Below are 16,913 nucleotides of genomic sequence, written 5' to 3' on the forward strand. Positions count from 1 at the left end.
TTGAATGTTATATATGGCAGCTTTTGTGATGGCCTATGGGTTCTGTCCTGCTGGGCTCAGCTCTGCCCTGAGGTTCCCCATTCTCTGAGGCTGCCCTGTGCTCGGTCACTCTGTCGTGTCCAGCTCTCGCAGCTCACCAAGCTCCTCTGTCCATGGGATTCTCCAGGCAAGAGTACTGGAGTGGGTTGCTGTGCCCTCCTCCAGGGGATCTTCCCGACCCAGATCTCCTGCATTGCAGGCGGATTCTTTACCGAGCCACCCGCCCTGCTTATCCTGTGTTTAACAAGTGGGGTGTGATTGACGCATAACATCAGTTTCAGGAGCACAGCATAACGAGCCTAAGTTTGTATGCATCGCTGTATGACCTGCACTGTGTCTAGTCACCATCCACCAGGACACATACTTCCTTTTTTCTTTCCCTGATGATGAGAGAGGTTTACTTTCTTAAAATGCAATACAGTATTATTAATTAGTGTGTGTGTATGTGTGTGTGGCTTGCCAGGTGGCTCAGCAGTAAAGAATTCGCCTGCAATACAGGAGACATGGGAGGCGCAGGTTCCACCCTTGGGTCCAAAAGATCCCCTGAAGAAGGAAGTGGCAACCCACTCCAGTACTCTCGCCTGAGAAATCCCATGGACAGAGGAGCCCGGCGGGCTGCAGTCCACGGGGTTCGCAAAGAGTTGTACATGACTTTGCGACTAGACAACAACAAATGTTGTACGTCTCCATGACTTATTTATTTTCATAACTGCATTTTTACCTTTTTGCCCATTTCACCTACCTGTCCCACCACCCCCTACCTCAGGCAATCTCCAATCTGTTCTCTGTGTCTGTGAGGGCTTTTGCTTTTAGATTCTACATATAAATGAGATCGTACAGTATTTTCTCTCTCTGACTTATTTCACTTAGCATAATGCCCTCAAGGTCCATCCATGTTGTTACAAATAGTAGATTTCCTTTGGTTTTTAGGTCAGTTCAGTTCAGTCGCTCAGTTGTGTCTGACTCTTTGCCACCCTATGGACTGCAGCATGCCAGGCTTCCCTGTCCACCACCAGCTCCTGAAGCTTGCTGAAACTCATGTCCATCGAGTCAGTGATGCCATCCAACTGTCTCATCCTCTGTCGTCCTTTGGTTTTATAGCTGAATAATTCTCCATTGCCTACCCCCACTCATCCTTTGTCTCTTTAGTTTTGGCTCTGTTCCGTCTCTGTGGTTCCAGGTATCACTGGCATCTCCTTTGTGCCATGTAGTGAGGTGCTGGGTGCTGGGAAGAGTGAAGGTGGGACAGGCAGTTTCCCGTTCTTCTTGCTTCTTCAGCCTGCTCTTAGCCTGTCTTCAGTTCTCTGGAGCTGTCTGCATGCGCACTGGTAAGTAAATGGGGACAAAAAAAATAATTCCTTCAGTGTCTGCTGTTAGAGGAAAAGTCTCTTGTGGTGAAGGAAGCTAGAGTAGGAAGCTGCAAAATTCTGTTTCTATGGGGTTGCGTAGAAACTCAACAATGGTGTTCTATAAACCTCTTCCTCTGGGAGGTGTTCAGAGAAAACCTTGAAGTGTGGGAGCAAGAATGTGGCTTTTCCTGGTTTGATTCCCTGTTCCTGCCATGCTGGTATCTCTCTTCAGCTCTCTTAAAGGGCACCACTGTCAATTCCTGCCTCTCTGGCTTTCTTTGATGACTTAAGTTCCACTAACCACGTATTGGTTATCTACTGCCTTGTAACAAACCGCGGGAAACCACCATTTAATTTGCTCACTGCGCTCAGCACTTTGGGCTGGGCTCAGCTGGGTGGTTGTTCTGCTCTCCTTGCCTCAGTCACTCTCGTGGGCTGTGCCATTTGGGCTTGACTGGGACTGGGTTAAACTGGCCTTTCTGACATATTTGGTGATTGGCTGGCTGGACCCCCCTTTCTTTGAGGTCTTTCATTCTCAAGAAGCTCCATTGGGGGTTTCATCGTGTGATGGTCCAGCATTCCTGGGGGATCAGACCCGAAACTGTACAGCCACATAAGACCTTAGCTCAGAATTCACATATCACCACTTGGGTCGCATGCTGCTGTTCACATCAAGTCACAAGACCAACCCAAATTCATGGGGGTGTGGAGAGAGACACAGAGATCCAGGTTTAAAGGAGCAGGAAGAATCATCACTGTCGTCTTTGCTGACTGTCTAACCATTGCCTTTCTCTTCTTTTATTAATTTTTATCTTCAGTTAAGGGCAGAAGCAGAGCCAGAGGGGTAAAAAAGAATATATGTTTCAGAATCAGATAGACCCACACTTATTGAGTCTCAGGACTTCTTTTCTATTCTAGATATTCATACTTTTGCCAATTATATGTGTTGAAGATAACCTTTCTCAGTGTACAGTGTATCTTGCTGCCTTCGTGTTGCCTTTTGGCAAGGGAAGGTTTTTAATTTTAGTAAAATCTGATTTTCTGTTTCCTAGGATTTGTGCTTTTTTCTCTCTTGTTTAAGAAATCCTTCTCTCTCTCCCCTGGGTAACAAACATTTTCTTCTGTTATTTCCTGCTGAGAGATTTATATTTTGAACTTTTCCCTTCTTGGTTCATACCTCCCTGGCACTGATTCTTGCAAATGATGGGAGTTAGGGTCCTGCTCTTTGTTTCCCCACGTGGGTAGTCTGCTGTCTTAGCTACATTGTCAAACGTTCCATTCTTTTCCCCCGGATCTGCAGTACCACATCTGCTGTGCATCACACTTCCACACATGGGTGGGGCTGTTTCTGGGACTCTCTGTTCTGTTAGCCTGTCTTCTTGCTAATTCTGCACTGCTTTGTATTACTGTTAACTTTAAATGCATTCTGATATCTGGTAGGGAAAGTATCCCGGTCTTGCTTTTTCTTTCCCCACCCCGCCCCTCTAAAACTGTCTTTGGTATTACTGGCCTTTTGCTCTTTCATAGCAAATTTTGTTCCAGAAATAACGCTGCCAGTGTGGTCTGTCTGAATTCAGATCCCTCGCTATTTGTTGAGATTTATATTATAGCCTCATATGTGGCCTGTTTGCCTACACTGCTAATCTTTGGAAAAAACATGCATCCTCAAATTCTTGTGCATAGGGTTTAAAATACACTGGTGGGCCAGGCTCAATAATTCTTGATGTTTGCCGCTTCTGTAGTCTAACTAAGTCTATTTTGTCTGGCATTTGGAGAGCATTCTTTACATTTGCCTGATTTTCTACCCCGATACTTTCAGGCTTCTTTGTCTTTTTTGTTTAGTCTATTTCTTATGTATAGCATGTAGGTGAGGCTTTGTGTGACATTATTTCGGTTTTTATCTAAACATGAAGTATAATATTGAGTTTAGTCTACGTCACATTTATTTAGAAGACCCATGTATCTTGGCTCGTTTCTCTCATCATATTTTGCCGTCTTGATCTTGTTTATCCTTCCTGCCCTTTCTAGGCCTCTTTTGGGTTGAACTTCTAAATTCCACTTTCCCCTTTCAACTTATACAATCTATTCTATTCTATTCAGTGGTTGCCCTTAATTTTTGTTTTTTTTTTCCCTTAAAATTTTAACATCCCCTGAGGCATAAAAGGATCATGAAATGATTTAAATACAGTCACCCACCACTGCTTTAGTTTCATCTTGTGTTTTTGGAACAAATGCCTTGTGGGTGTGTGTGTGACGAGTTGTGACTTGCCTGTTTGTATTGTGGTGTTCAGCCGCTCAGTCGTGTCCAGCTCCCTGTGACCCTGCGGACAGCAGCACACCAGGCCTCCCTGCCCTTCGCCATCTCCTGGAGCATGTCCTGTGTGTATATCAGCTCTGATTTATCATTTCACCTAGTCTACCAGATTATGCGTGTGTGTGTATACGTATTTTCCCACCCAAAATACATCCTTTAGAGAATCTTTAAGGAAAGTTCTGTATTAGTAAGCTTTCTCACTCTTTGTCAAATGTTTCTTGTTGTAAATTTTTCTTCTTGAATACTATTTCGACTTGAAATTATGTCAGTTTTATGTTGACAGTTTGAGAATTTGAGGATGTCTATGCTTTAGTGAGGTAATGTCTTCAAATAGGCCTTTCAAATGTCTTTCTTCAGCTGTTATTCTTATCCACTGAGTGCTTAATTTCAGTGTTTATAGCTCTTATTTCTAAAAATTTTACAAATTTACCTAATCTTTTTTGAAAGCCTCTTTTCTGTTGTTCCTTTTTCTTTCTTTCTTTTTTCTTTTTTTTGAAGCATACTCATTTGACAGTCTGAAAATTTCAGTATTATTCCTAGGAAATCTCCTTCTCCTTGTTGTGGCTGCTGCATCTCCATCGTGGGGAGCTGGTTCTCCTTGTGTTCTATAATGATGGATTGTGGTTCTTGGTGGACCAAGCTTGTGCCTGACCATTAATATGAAACCATCATCAAGGGTGATTCCCTCCAGAACAGACTTGTTTTTTGCCTTTTGCCAGACGCTCTTGGAATACAAATTCAGAGAGACTTTAAGGCAATTTTTCATCTTGAGTATCGTGTACCGAATGTTTGCGTTCCGCCAGAATTCCTGCATTGAAGTCCTAACCCCCACTGGGAGGTTTATTAGGAGTTGGGAGCCATTGGGAGGTAGTTAGGTTCAGATGAAGTTACCGGCCGGGGACTCCCATAATGGGATTAGTGTCCTTGTAAGAAGAGGAAGAGAGAGCAGGGCTCACCCCTCTCACCTTGCACACACAAGGAGAGGTTGTGTGGGTACTGGGGAGGTGGCAGCCATCCGACAGCCAGGGGAAGGGCCTCGCCATGGAAGGAATCCACTGGCACCTTGCTCTTTGACTTCCAGTCTCCAGAACTGAGACAAATCACTGTCTGTTGTTTAAGCCCCCCAGTCTGCGGTCTTAGTTACACCAGCCTGAGTAGACGAAGAGGTCGGCGTCTCCAGAATGGAGGACATAGTGTACATTTGAATCTCCAGCACCCCTGGGGCCAGCCTGTGGCTCTCATCTCCAAGAAGAAGCCTCTCTCTCTCTCTCCCTGCTCTTGTATCCCAGCGTATAGGCAGAGTTAGATCAGCTTCTTTTTCTTTCTTTTTTCTCTTTCACATGTGAGCACTTTCTTTAATTTCTTATCTATTTTTAAATTTTTGTTGGAATATAGTTGCTTCACAGTGTTGTGTTAGTTTCTGCTGTATAGCCCAATGAAGCAGCCGTCCAGAAACATGTTGACATACCCCTCCCTTGTGTGTCTCCTGCCCACTCAGGTCACTACAGCGCATTAAGTAGGGTTTCCTGTGCTATACAGCGTGTTCTCGTCAGTTGTACCTGTTTCATACATTTGTTGTTTGTTGTTCAGTCGCTCGGTCGTGTCTGACTCTCTGCGATCCCATGCACTGAAGCACGCCAGGCTTCCCTGTCCTTCACTGTCTCCCAGAGTTTATTCAGACTGATGTCCATCAAGTCGGTGATGCCATCCAGCCATCTCATCCTCTGTCGTCCCCTTCTCCTTCTGCCTTCACTCTTGCCTAGCATCAGGGTCTTTTCCAGTGAGTCGGTTCTTCACATCAGGTGGCCAAAGGATTAGAGTTTCAGCTTCACTCCTTACAATGGAGTACACAGTACTTAGAAAAAAAAAAAGTTTTTCTGTCTTTTCGGGGTGAGAGTATAGCCCTTCTAGAGAACCCTATGAACGTGAGAGATTTGGTTCTAACTCTCTGACTTGTACTGACCCAATACCTGTTTTCTGTCTTATCAGTTCAGTTCAGTTCAGTTCAGTCGCTCAGTCGTGTCTGACTCTTTGCGACCCCATGAATCGCAGCACGCCAGGCCTCCCTGTCCATCACCAGCTCCCGGAGTTCACTCAGACTCACGTCCATCCAGTCCGTGATGCCATCCAGCCATCTCATCCTCGGTCGACCCCTTCTCCTCCTGCTCCCAATCCCTCCCAGCATCAGAGTCTTTTCCAATGAGTCAACTCTTCGCATGAGGTGGCCAAAGTACTGGAGTTTCAGCTTTAGCATCATTCCTTCCAAAGAAATCCCAGGGCTGATCTCCTTCAGAATGGACTGGTTGGATCTCCTTGCAGTCCAAGGGACTCTCAAGAGTCTTCTCCACCACCACAGTTCAAAAGCATCAATTCTTCAACGCTCAGCCTTCTTCACAGTCCAACTCTCACATCCATACATGACCACTGGAAAACCCATAGCCTTGACTAGATGGACCTTAGTCGGCAAAGTAATATCTCTGCTTTTGAATATGCTGTCTAGGTTGGTCATAACTTTCCTTCCAAGGAGTAAGCGTCTTTTAATTTCATGGCTGCAGTGATTATAGTTTCTTAGAGCTCAGTTTTACGTTTGAAAAGGATTCAGGGGCCTTCCCTTGTGGTCCAGTAGTTTCCACTCCCTGCTTCCACTGCAGGGAGCACAGGTTCGATCCCTGGTTGGGGAACTGCCCACGTGCCATGCAGTGTGAGCAAAAAATAATAATAATAAAAATTAAGTAAAAAGGATTCTGTTGTATTTTACTCAGCATTTGTAAGTGTTTCTGTAGAGTTAGGGTGGGGGGTTGCTTCCTTTTCCGGATAGCTGGCCTGTGTTACCAGTGAAAATCCTTTCGTTCATTTTCCCACAGTTTTGTGAGCGTCCTCTGACCCCAGGCATTATAATGTACAGTGGGAGCATGCAGGGTCACGGCATCTGGCTGTACAGAATGGGGGTTGCCGTTGTGCAGACTGCTGCACGAAGGTGACCTTGTGTGTCGTACAGCCTGACCGTCAGCTTGCTGCTCAGGGAGCCATGGTTCCTGCCATTTCAGAGCTTAATGCTGTTCAAATCTTCCCCTTCTCTCTAGCCCCAGCATCTAGATCATTGCCCCCGTTTCAAGTATTCAATCACGATTTTTTCCCCACTCTGGTGGTGACAGTATGACATCGTTGATGTCCACCAAGTTAACTGAACTTCTTTCTTTGGCGGCTTCCATTGAGTGGTGGTGGTTTAGTTGCTAAGTGGTGTCCAGTTCTTGCGATCCAATGGACTGTAGCTCCCTGGCGCCTCTTTCCATGGGATTTATAGTGAGTTAGTAATTAAAAGAAGTGCAGGAAAATTGTAGAGACAGAGCAAAGGCGCAGGAAGGGTGGGCACAGATAGCAACGTACAAACCACGCAAGCTCCGCTTCCTTGGTGCCGCCTTCCAGAGGAAGGGAAGGGGACCATAGGATGCAGTTCTGGATCAAGGTTTGCTCAGGGATTGGCTTCTTCCCTTAGTTTCCCAGTCAACCTAGAATCTGATCTGAATGTGATGCCGAACACAGGCTTATGACTGTGATGGTGTCACTGGAGTAAGGTAGCCTCTTTTCAGACTGACGCTTCCATCCCGGGAGTCAGAAAGTGGCTCCTTCTACCCATGTTTCTTCTTTCTTCCCTTTTCTCTTATCTGGTTACAGTATGGTGCTGTAGTCCCTTACCTAGTGCCTGGAATATTCTAACAGTCATCAAACCAATTTCTTATCAGACTAGTAGAGGTTTGTAAATATCCGAGAGACTTGTTGCTCCTAGTCTGGTCCATGGACCTGCAGTGTTGATTGGTATCATGGAGCGTGTAAGAAATGCAGAATCATAGTTCTGACCCTATTCTGTTTGAATCTGCATGACAGAAATCCCCAGGCAGCTCAGATGCTCTTTAAATTTGAGAAGCCTCCCAGAGGAAAGTGATCTTAATGTTCTCTTCCCCAGCACAGGGCTTACCATAGCCAACCATTGTAGTCAACGGTTTAGTCACTAAGTCGTATCCGACTCTTGCGACCCCATAGACTGTAACCCACCAGGCTCCTCTGTCTATGGGATTCTCCAGGCAAGAATATTGGAGTCGGGACTTGGTAAAATAGGAAAGAAAGTTGCCTGTACTTTTGCATGGACTATGGTGGAAAGAGTGGGTGTTATGTTTGAAATCTGCCAGATAATGTCTATGAAGCAGTTATTAGTTTTTAAAAATAATTTTATTCATTCATTTTTGGCTGTGTTGGATCTTCATTGCTGCGCAGCTTTTCTGTAGTTGCAGTCTGTGGGGGCTACTCTTCATTGCAGGGCACAGGTTCCTCATTGAGGTGGCTTCTCTAGTTGCAGGACATGGGGTCTAGGGCGAGCAGGCTTCATTAATTATGACACATGGGCTCAGTAGTTGCCACTCCCAGACTCTAGAGCGCAGGTTCCGTAGCTGTGGTGCATGGCCTCAGTCGCTCCACAGCACGTGGGATCCTCCCAGCCCAGGGACTGAACCTGAATCTCCTGCATTGGCAAGCGAATTCTTAACCACTGAACCACCAGGGATGCCCCAAAACAGTTATTTTTAAAATGTTCTTCTCAAAATGCTTTATTCAGTTGTCCTAGCAATTAATTGATCCGACAATTAATTTGTCAATTATAAATCAATCAAATCACCTAATTTAATTTTATTTAAGTTTTATTGTATGTGTTATGGGCTTCCCCGGTGGCTCAGTGGTAAAGAAGCCGTCTGCAGTGCGGGAGCTCCAGGAGACATGGGTTCTGTCCCTGGGTTTAGCAAGATCGCCTGGAGGAGGGCATGGCAACCCACTCCAGTATTCTTAGCTGGAGAATCACATGGACAGAGGAGCCTCCTGGGCTACAGCCCATAGGGTCGCAAAGAGTCGGACACAACTGAAGCAGCCTACCATGCACGCGTATATATTATATTGTCTTAGCTGGGCCTGTGGTGACAGACACCTTGGACTGAGTGACTTAAACAACAGACATTTATTTCTCATAGTTTTGGAGCTGGGAAGTCCAAGCCCAGGCTTGTTGCTGAGGGCTGTCTTCCTGGCTTGCAGGTGGCTATTTTCAGTGTCCTCACAGGAGAGGAGGGGAGTTCTGGTTTCTCTTCCAGTGACACTAATCGCATCACGGAGGTCCACTCTCAAGACCTCCTTTAAGCCTGCTTAGCTCCCAAGTGCCTCATCTCCGAATACAGTCCCACTGGGGGTTAGGGCTTTACGTATGAATTTGGCGGGGGTAGGGGGAGCGGTAAACATTCAGTTCAGTTCAGTTCAGTCGCTCAGTCGTGTCCAACTCTTTGTGACCCCCATGAACTACAGCACGCCAGGCCTCCCTGTCCATCACCAAGAGTTTACCCAAACTCATGTCCATTGAGTTGGTGACGCCATCTAGCCATCTCATCCTCTGTCATCCCCTTCTCTTCCCGCCTTCAATCTTTCCCAGCATCAGGGTCTTTTCCAGTGAGTCATTTCCTTGCATCAGGTGGCCAGAGTATTAGAGTTTCAGCTTCAGCATCAGTCCTTCCAGTGAATATTCAGGGCTGATAAACATTCAGTCCACAGCAAATATTGTGTATTATAAAATATATATTATAAATAATAAAAACATATTATAAAGTAATAATAATAGTGGTAATGATAAAGACAGCTAAACTAGCATGTATTGAACCAAGGTCATGGCGCCCATATTGGAGGGTTTAACAATCCATGGACACATCATAAGCTTAAAAGTCTATCCAGCTGGCTTGGTACCAGGGAGATGGTGGTTCCATCCGTAGGTCCAGAAGATCCCCTGGAGCCGCAGATGGCAATCTGCTCCCATATTCTTGCCTGGGAAATCCCATGGACAGAGGAGCCTGGCGAGCTGCAGTCCATGGGGTCGCAGAGTGGGACACGCTGAGCACACGTGAGCTTGACGCCACGCTCTCTTGCCCTGGTAGCGGTGGCTGTATGTGCTGACCCGTGTGTCCTTCTGATTTCATCTTGCAGGCCACAGCCTCTGCAGCGAGCAAGGCAGCAGTGCTGAGGCTGCTCCGGAGGAGGCTGAAGGGCCGGACTTGGAATCCTCAGATGATACTGATCACAGCAGCAAGGTGAGAGATTTCCATTTTCACATCCCATGTCTCGAACCACTAAAGAGTCACAGCTGACACGTCACCTCTGCAGCTGTGTGTGGCGGGAAGGCCCCTCCATGGGACAGAAGTGTTTCTACTTCTGAGAGGTCACTAAATAGGATATGGCATCCTAATGATAGCCGTGAGAACAAACCCAGATGTGACAGTATAAGCCAGAGCTCACTGTTAATGAACTGAAGTCTGTGTCCATCCTGTTTCCTTCTTATGTCCTCCCTTTCTGTCTGAGGAAAAGGCATCCAAAATGAGTGTAACTGGGTCAGTTATACTTTCCTGCTACTCAGGGTTTCTATAAGGAACTGCATTTGCGTGGCCTCTGTTTAGCTCTTGTGAAGGGCGAACATCTTCTACATTAAAGGGGAAGAGACCATCGATTTGTCCATCCAAATACAGCGTGCTCAGCTGGGTGAGCACCGTGACGATGTTCTTATTCTGACTCTTGGGTGCTGCTATGAATTTGTTTTCCATAATTCATCATGCTTTATTTCCACTTCCTAAAGAGTTCCATGTGTCAGTAACCTCTTTTTATCACAGTGTCACAATTTAAAACCTCTATTACCTATAGCCGAAAGACGCCTCTGCAGCAAAAAGCGTGTGTGATTATGTCCGTATTTATTCATCTTTTTTTGGAGAATGTAGTTGACGTATTTACGTTGGTTCCCTTGCTTATCTAATATTGCTTGACGTTTACCGTCATTTAACCTGAACAAATCATGTAACTTTAAATTATACTTTTGTTTTCTCATCTGCAATATCAGGGTGCTTCTTGCCCTTGTCCAGTGACTGGATGATGCAGTGGGTCAAAAATATAACTGATACTGTTAATGGAATTAGACTTCAAATATGAAAGATTGTTTTAAAAACCTGCATTTCTACGTGCATATGTTTGTGTCTCTTTTTGTCTTCATGTATCTTTGTAGGACTTTCTTTTTTTTAAAGATTTATTTATTTTTTAATTGAAGGATAATTGCTTTACAGAATTTTCTTGTTTTCTGTTGAACCTCAACATGAATCAGCCATAAGTATACGTGTGTCCCAGTAGGTATACATAAGTCCCACATCCATATAGAGGACTTTCTTGAGTGCCTGTGTCTGACTCTCTTGAGTATCTTTTTTTACCGATATGTTTCTCTTTTGCCATCCTAGGATCGAACACTGTAAATTTTAGTATTTGAAAGTAATTGTAACATTTATAAATTTAATATTTATAGGGTGAAAGCCTTTATGTTGTCAGTTATTAATTAAAAAGCCAGAGAACGGAAATATATGTTTCATTTAAAGCCAAAAACACAGACAAAGGCTTGTTTATAGTTCCTTTTTATTTATGTGGCCTTTCACCTACTTTCTTGGGAAGGTGGGGGGAGGGTGATGGCCTTTGAGAGAAATAGATATTTCCATGCAAGACATTTTGAAGGCTCTTTATTAAATCATTCTGTTATTAAGCTAAATATGTTCTTTTCAGTCTCTGATTTGGGAATACAGTTATTTTTCCTGTATCTAAGACATTCATTTTTGAAGACTTTTAAACTGGGATCGCTTTTACCTCGCTCCAGTAGCCCAGTGTTCCCCTGCCTTTGTGGATTTTAAGAGACTGTTTCCGTTTTAAATGCAGTGAGTCACGGAGGCCTTAGCAGGGCCCTCTGTAATATGACGTCCTGGCAACAGGGAGGAAGGAAGAGGCCCAGGGCTTTGTCGCCTCATCCCAGGTGCCTCTCTGGCTTCATGGCTCTCTCTCCTGAGAGCAAGGCCCTGGAACGTGCCTGGAGCAGACAGGGTCAAATAAAGCAGCAGGAGATGCTATTCCTGGAGTTCACTGTAGAAAGGCACAGTCGGCGCTCATAAAAGAGAATTTCTTCAAAGTTATTGACAAGTTTGGGTGATGATCTGAGTATTTTTAAAGATCATACAGTGGCCTCATTGACACCAGAGGTTAGGCTCATAGTCCTTTTTTTCCAGGTTGGGTGTAGGAAGCACCATGATTCTGTACTTGAACATACTACTTCCTAGTGTGGAGTTGACTTCAGATTTTATGTTTATTTGAACAGTTTTGTTATTAGTAGTAAATGAGAGCTAATCCATGGGATCGCAAAGAGTCGGACACAATTGAGTGGCTGACACACAATACTTACGTGTATTAGTGCTAGCTGTTCAGTTGTGTCTGACCCTTTGCGACCCTATGGACGGTAGCCCGCCAGGCTCCTCTGTCCATGGGATTCTCCAGGCAAGAGTACTGGAGCGGGTTGCCATTCCCTTCTCCAGGGGATCTTCCCCACCCAGGAATCAAATCCAGGCCTCCTGCATTGTGGGCAGATTCTCTACTGTCTACAGTATCTTGTATATATTGGGTGTTATTCTGTATTAATCAATCTCGTCCTCAGAATACCCCTGAGAAAGAGATACTGTTATGCCCCCTATTTGATAGATGATGATTTGGGAACAGAAAGGTTAAGCAACTTACTGAAGGTCACACAGCTCTGAGAGGGCAAAACATGGCTCTGTGTTGTTTACTGCTTTGCTGAAAGGACCTCCTGGCCAGATGGGCATGGTCTGCTGGTAAATACCAGGATTCAGAAAATGAAGGAAGTAGTTAATGGCTGAAGTAATTAATTAATTAATAAGCCAGTTTAGATACAGCTGAACCTTGAACAACACAGGGTTGAACTGGGAGAGTCTGTTTATAGGTGGATATTTTTCCAATAGTCCATAGTACTACCAATCGGGGTTTGATCTACAGATGCAGAACCGTGGATGCGGAGGAAAAATATGGATATGTAAGAACTATGTTTATGGGGGTGACGGGAAATGTAAGTTATATGTAGATTTTTGACTTTGAAGATGTTTGGCACCTCTAACCCCTCAGTTGTTCAAGAGTCAACTATATACTCATTAGCCACTGAAGTATTTTTCTAATGCTTATTAAGCTTTGTGAATATCTTCTGTCATGATTTAAAGTAACAGCAAGTGTATATTTTAAGTTTCTTGATTAAGGTTAAATATTCTTTTAATATAGCTCCTATAGCATTGTGTGATTTTTCTTGAGAAAAAAGCGAACATTCATTTTTAAGTTGTTGTTCAGTTGCTCAGTCGTGTCTGACTCTTTGTGACCCCATGGACTGCAGCATGCCAGGATCCCCTCCCTTGCAAACTGTCTCCTGGAGTTTGCTCAGATTCATGTCCATTTAGTCGGTGATATCATCCAACCAATGTATCCTCTGTCCTCAGTCTTTCCCAGCATCAGGGTCTTTTCCAGCGAGTCGGCTCTTCGTATCAGGTGGCCAAAGTATTGGAGCTTCAGCTTCAGTATCATCCTTCCAATGAATATTCTGGAGTGATTTCCTTAGGATTGACTGCTTTGATCTCCTTGCAGTCCACGGGACTCTCAAAAGTTTCCTGCAACACCACAATTCAAAAGCATCAAAATATAAGTTGTAAGCTGCCTAAAAGTGGAAGGACAACTTCGCCTTAACTTGAATGCTCCAGAATGGGTGCAGAATAGAAAAGTAAAGAGAAACAAACAAACGAACAAGTGAAATGAAACAAGTAATCATTTTTTGAAAATTCTGGCTGAATACATGAAGGCTGTTGATTCGTTTTTGCTGCTCTTCCTAAGTGAATTGTCTTAATGAAAAAGTGGGCAGGATAAGGAGAATGCGTGTTGGAGTTTTGTTTTTACACCTTTTTCTGATCGCAGTTATTGCTTTATGTGGTCTTTTGGGGTTGAGCAAATAGGTAATTGTGAGTTTTGTTGTTGAGCGGTGGTAACAGGGGAATGTCACATCCATGGGGAGGGGGAGTGGGACTTTCACACTGCAGGGGCAGCCTGGTGGCCTTTCTCTCTGTAAGCCGTCTGCTTGCTCTTGTGACTGTGGGTGACAACCTCAAAGGGCCTCCTCACCACCACCTCTGCCCCCCACTTCTTTCCCTGCTTCTAATCAAAAACTCTTGTCCCTTGAAATGAATGCTAATTAGCTCTGGGCAGTCCCGTCCTGCATTCCAGACGCCTGTCAGCTGCGATTTTAGTAACTGATGTATGAGAGTCATTCGTTTTCAGAGCATTTCCGATGGGAAAGCCTTCTTTTATCTTTTTAACTCACAGTGTGATTGTCTTGGAAATGTTTGCTTTTGTAACAAAGCGTTCAGGGAAAACATGAAAACATCAATTTTTTTTTTTTTTTTTAAATAATAAATTGGGGTTTTAGTGCCTGCTCCTGACTTGACTCTCTGAGGGGTGTCTTCGAAGTTGTTTGAACCGGGCGGGTTTAGTATTCCTGTGCAGTGCAGGCTGCTGGCCAATCAGCTGATCTCAGTCTGCAGAGTAGAGATGCTCACATGCCAGAGAGGCTTTTTTTTTTTTTTTTTCCATTGTTTTCTTGCCTCTTGGCGCTCCATTTCTGGAACTTCTGCTGTTTAGCCAGGTGAAATCAAAGCTTTCTCATCCATCGGGTAGCCTTTGTCACCCTCCCAGAGGGCACTGCTGGGCAGCGGGAGCTGCTGCTGGGACTGTGCTGCTGCTGTCCTCTGTAAAGAGATGCAGCTGTAGGTAGGTCCTCGTGGCAGAGCCGGCATGGGCTGTCTGGATGAAGGATGCTTGCTCGGGAGCACGAAGGCACTAGGTACTCTCCAAGTGTTTAAGAAACTCCTGTCTCTTTGCTGAACGTGTCAGGAGGTAGAATTATCATGAGAATACCTTCTTGATGATGTCTGCATTGTGGAAAATAAAGCGCAAGCCCAGGATTGAAAACAATGGCAAGTCCAGAGATTCTGTATACCGGACGCTTCATCTGGTGAGCACTGTTTGAATTCTGGCTTTCTTGCCAGCCTTTGTTTATGTTACGACTTTCTAGCTGGTCTGTTTCCCAGTTTGAATGATGGTGATACGCTTGTCCCATGTCTGCATCCTTCATCCTTCTGCCCTTTAGATCCCTTTGTTGAGAGAGAATTATCTCTTTTAGCATGGGGGTGGGGCATCAGTAGTTGGTGTGAAGTCAAGTTTGCCTGCAATCTTTACGTGTGTCTGGTTTTTCATTTTTAAATGATGGAAAGATGGATTGCTATTATTCGTAATGATCTCAATTGCTCCCTCTTTCTTTTGGATGTTGAGAGTTAGAAGATGTTTGTCTCCCTTTCCCCCCTTGCCCCCCATAAGTTAGCCTAACTATTCAGCAAGCATTTTAGAAGATGGATGTTCAGTTTGTCTCCTATAAAATTTTAAGCGATTTTGACTATTTCTGCTCACTCGAGAAGGAGGTGGATTTATTGGTGTTGGCTCAGGGTATGTGTTAATGATTTAGCATCAATTGACCTATATTGTGTATGCCAATTCCTATGGTAATTATTGCCTCTTTTCTAAATATAATTTATGTTGGAGTATTGTTGCTTTACAGTGTTATGTTAATTCTGTTGTATGGGAAAGTGAATCAGTTTTATACACACACACACACACATATATATCCACCCTGTTTTTTAGATTTCCTTCCATTTAGGTCAAGACAGCACAGAGTAGAGTTTCCTGTGTAATATAGTAGGTTCTCATTAGTTGTCTGTTTTATGCATAGTAGTATATATATGCCAATCCCAGTCTCCCAATTTATCCCACCCTTCCTTACCTCCTTAATAAATATTTTTGGTGTGTTAATGGGGAGGAATAACTTAAAATCAGATCAAGCATGGTAATGGTTTACTATTCATATCAGAGCCTACTGACTGTTAGATTTTGTGTCATGTACTGAAATGTGAACTTGAACAGTGAGTACAGCTGCTTTACTCAAATAAGCCTTCACCTTCTTGAATTTTTCTTCTTCAGAGTTTGTTCGAAAGGAGACGGAAGAGGTAACAGAGAACTCGAGGGACTATCATTGTATATGATGGTCTCTGAAATGATGGAGTATGTTACTTTGGTGTTTGTTTGTCACGAAAGCTTAAGTAAGGCTGCAAGATTTTAGGCCACCCTGGCCCCTTTTAAACCTGTGGGGAGTGTTAAATCAGGCGGACTCAAAGGACAGTTTTAGAACTCTGAACTCATCCTGAGATAGAAATTGCCTTCAGTGGTTGCATAACAGGAAGAGCTTTAACAGCTGGGTAGCCCAAGTTGATAGTGTGCACTTAAAAGCCTACCCCCTCTTTTTGTACTTTCTTTTCATCTCCCACAGGAAGAAAGAGATATTATAAACACTGCACTTCAAGCAGACCTCAGGAAAGTAGCCCGTTTCTTCCTGCCACTGTCCTGTTCATTTTCGTACCTTGGGTGGATAATTCTTCGTCCTGACAGTGGGGATGGCTCTGCCACCCTTTAACAGGTTTAAACGGGCAGCTTGGAAATGCCCAGAAGAGCTTTCCGTTTCTAAGGTGGCAGTCCTCAAGCAGGGGAGACAGGTTTGGATTCAGAGAAACCGTGTTTGTCTTCTCCTTTCCAGCAATTCTTTCACTACTTGTACCAGTTCTGGGAAACTTCGACTTTAGGGGTGTGTTGAAGACCTCACCTGGCAGCTCTCTTTCTGGGCTGTAGAGCTTGATGTATAAATGATCAGGATGCCACATAGCACTTAGCAACGGAGCGGGGAAAGCACCGCATCCGACTCCTCCTGCCTCCTGTGTCCTGGCTGAGCTACCTTCTGGAGAAGGTCCTATCAGAGTTTGATGCAAAGAAGTTTGACCCCAGTGTGGGGACAGGGAGACTTAAGACCTGGGCCACCATGTGGAAAATCCCTAGATTCAGTTCAGTTCAGTTCATTTGCCTAGTCGTGTCCGAGTCTTTGCGACCCCATGAATCGCAGCACGCCAGGCCTCCCTGTCCATCACCATCTCCTGGAGTTCACTCAGACTCAAGTCCATCGAGTCAGTGATGCCATCCAGCCATCTCATCCTGGGTCGTCCCCTTCTCCTCCTGCCCCCAATCCCTCCCAGCATCAGAGTCTTTTCCAGTGAGTCAGCTCTTCGCATGAGGTGCCAAAGTACCGGAGTTTCAGCTTTAGCATCATTCCTTCCAAAGAAATCCCTAGATTAGAGGTATTCTAAAGACGACCTGCAATAGGGGAGAACCCGGTTTGATTCCTGGGTTGG

The 16,913-nt window shown here is 44.5% G+C and overlaps 1 protein-coding gene across 1 annotated transcript in view; it reads left to right on the plus strand.

Moving 5' to 3' along the window:
- Nucleotides 1-16,913, plus strand: part of TIAM1 (TIAM Rac1 associated GEF 1) — a 157,191-nt gene that overhangs the window by 93,290 nt on the left and 46,988 nt on the right. Inside the window, exon 13 of the mRNA XM_052639711.1 lies at nucleotides 9,712-9,815. Coding sequence (XP_052495671.1) covers nucleotides 9,712-9,815 — 104 coding nt within the window. The remainder of the gene's footprint in view (nucleotides 1-9,711; nucleotides 9,816-16,913) is intronic.

Source organism: Budorcas taxicolor, chromosome 1 (assembly GCF_023091745.1).
Source record: "Budorcas taxicolor isolate Tak-1 chromosome 1, Takin1.1, whole genome shotgun sequence".
Lineage (NCBI taxonomy): Eukaryota > Metazoa > Chordata > Mammalia > Artiodactyla > Bovidae > Budorcas > Budorcas taxicolor.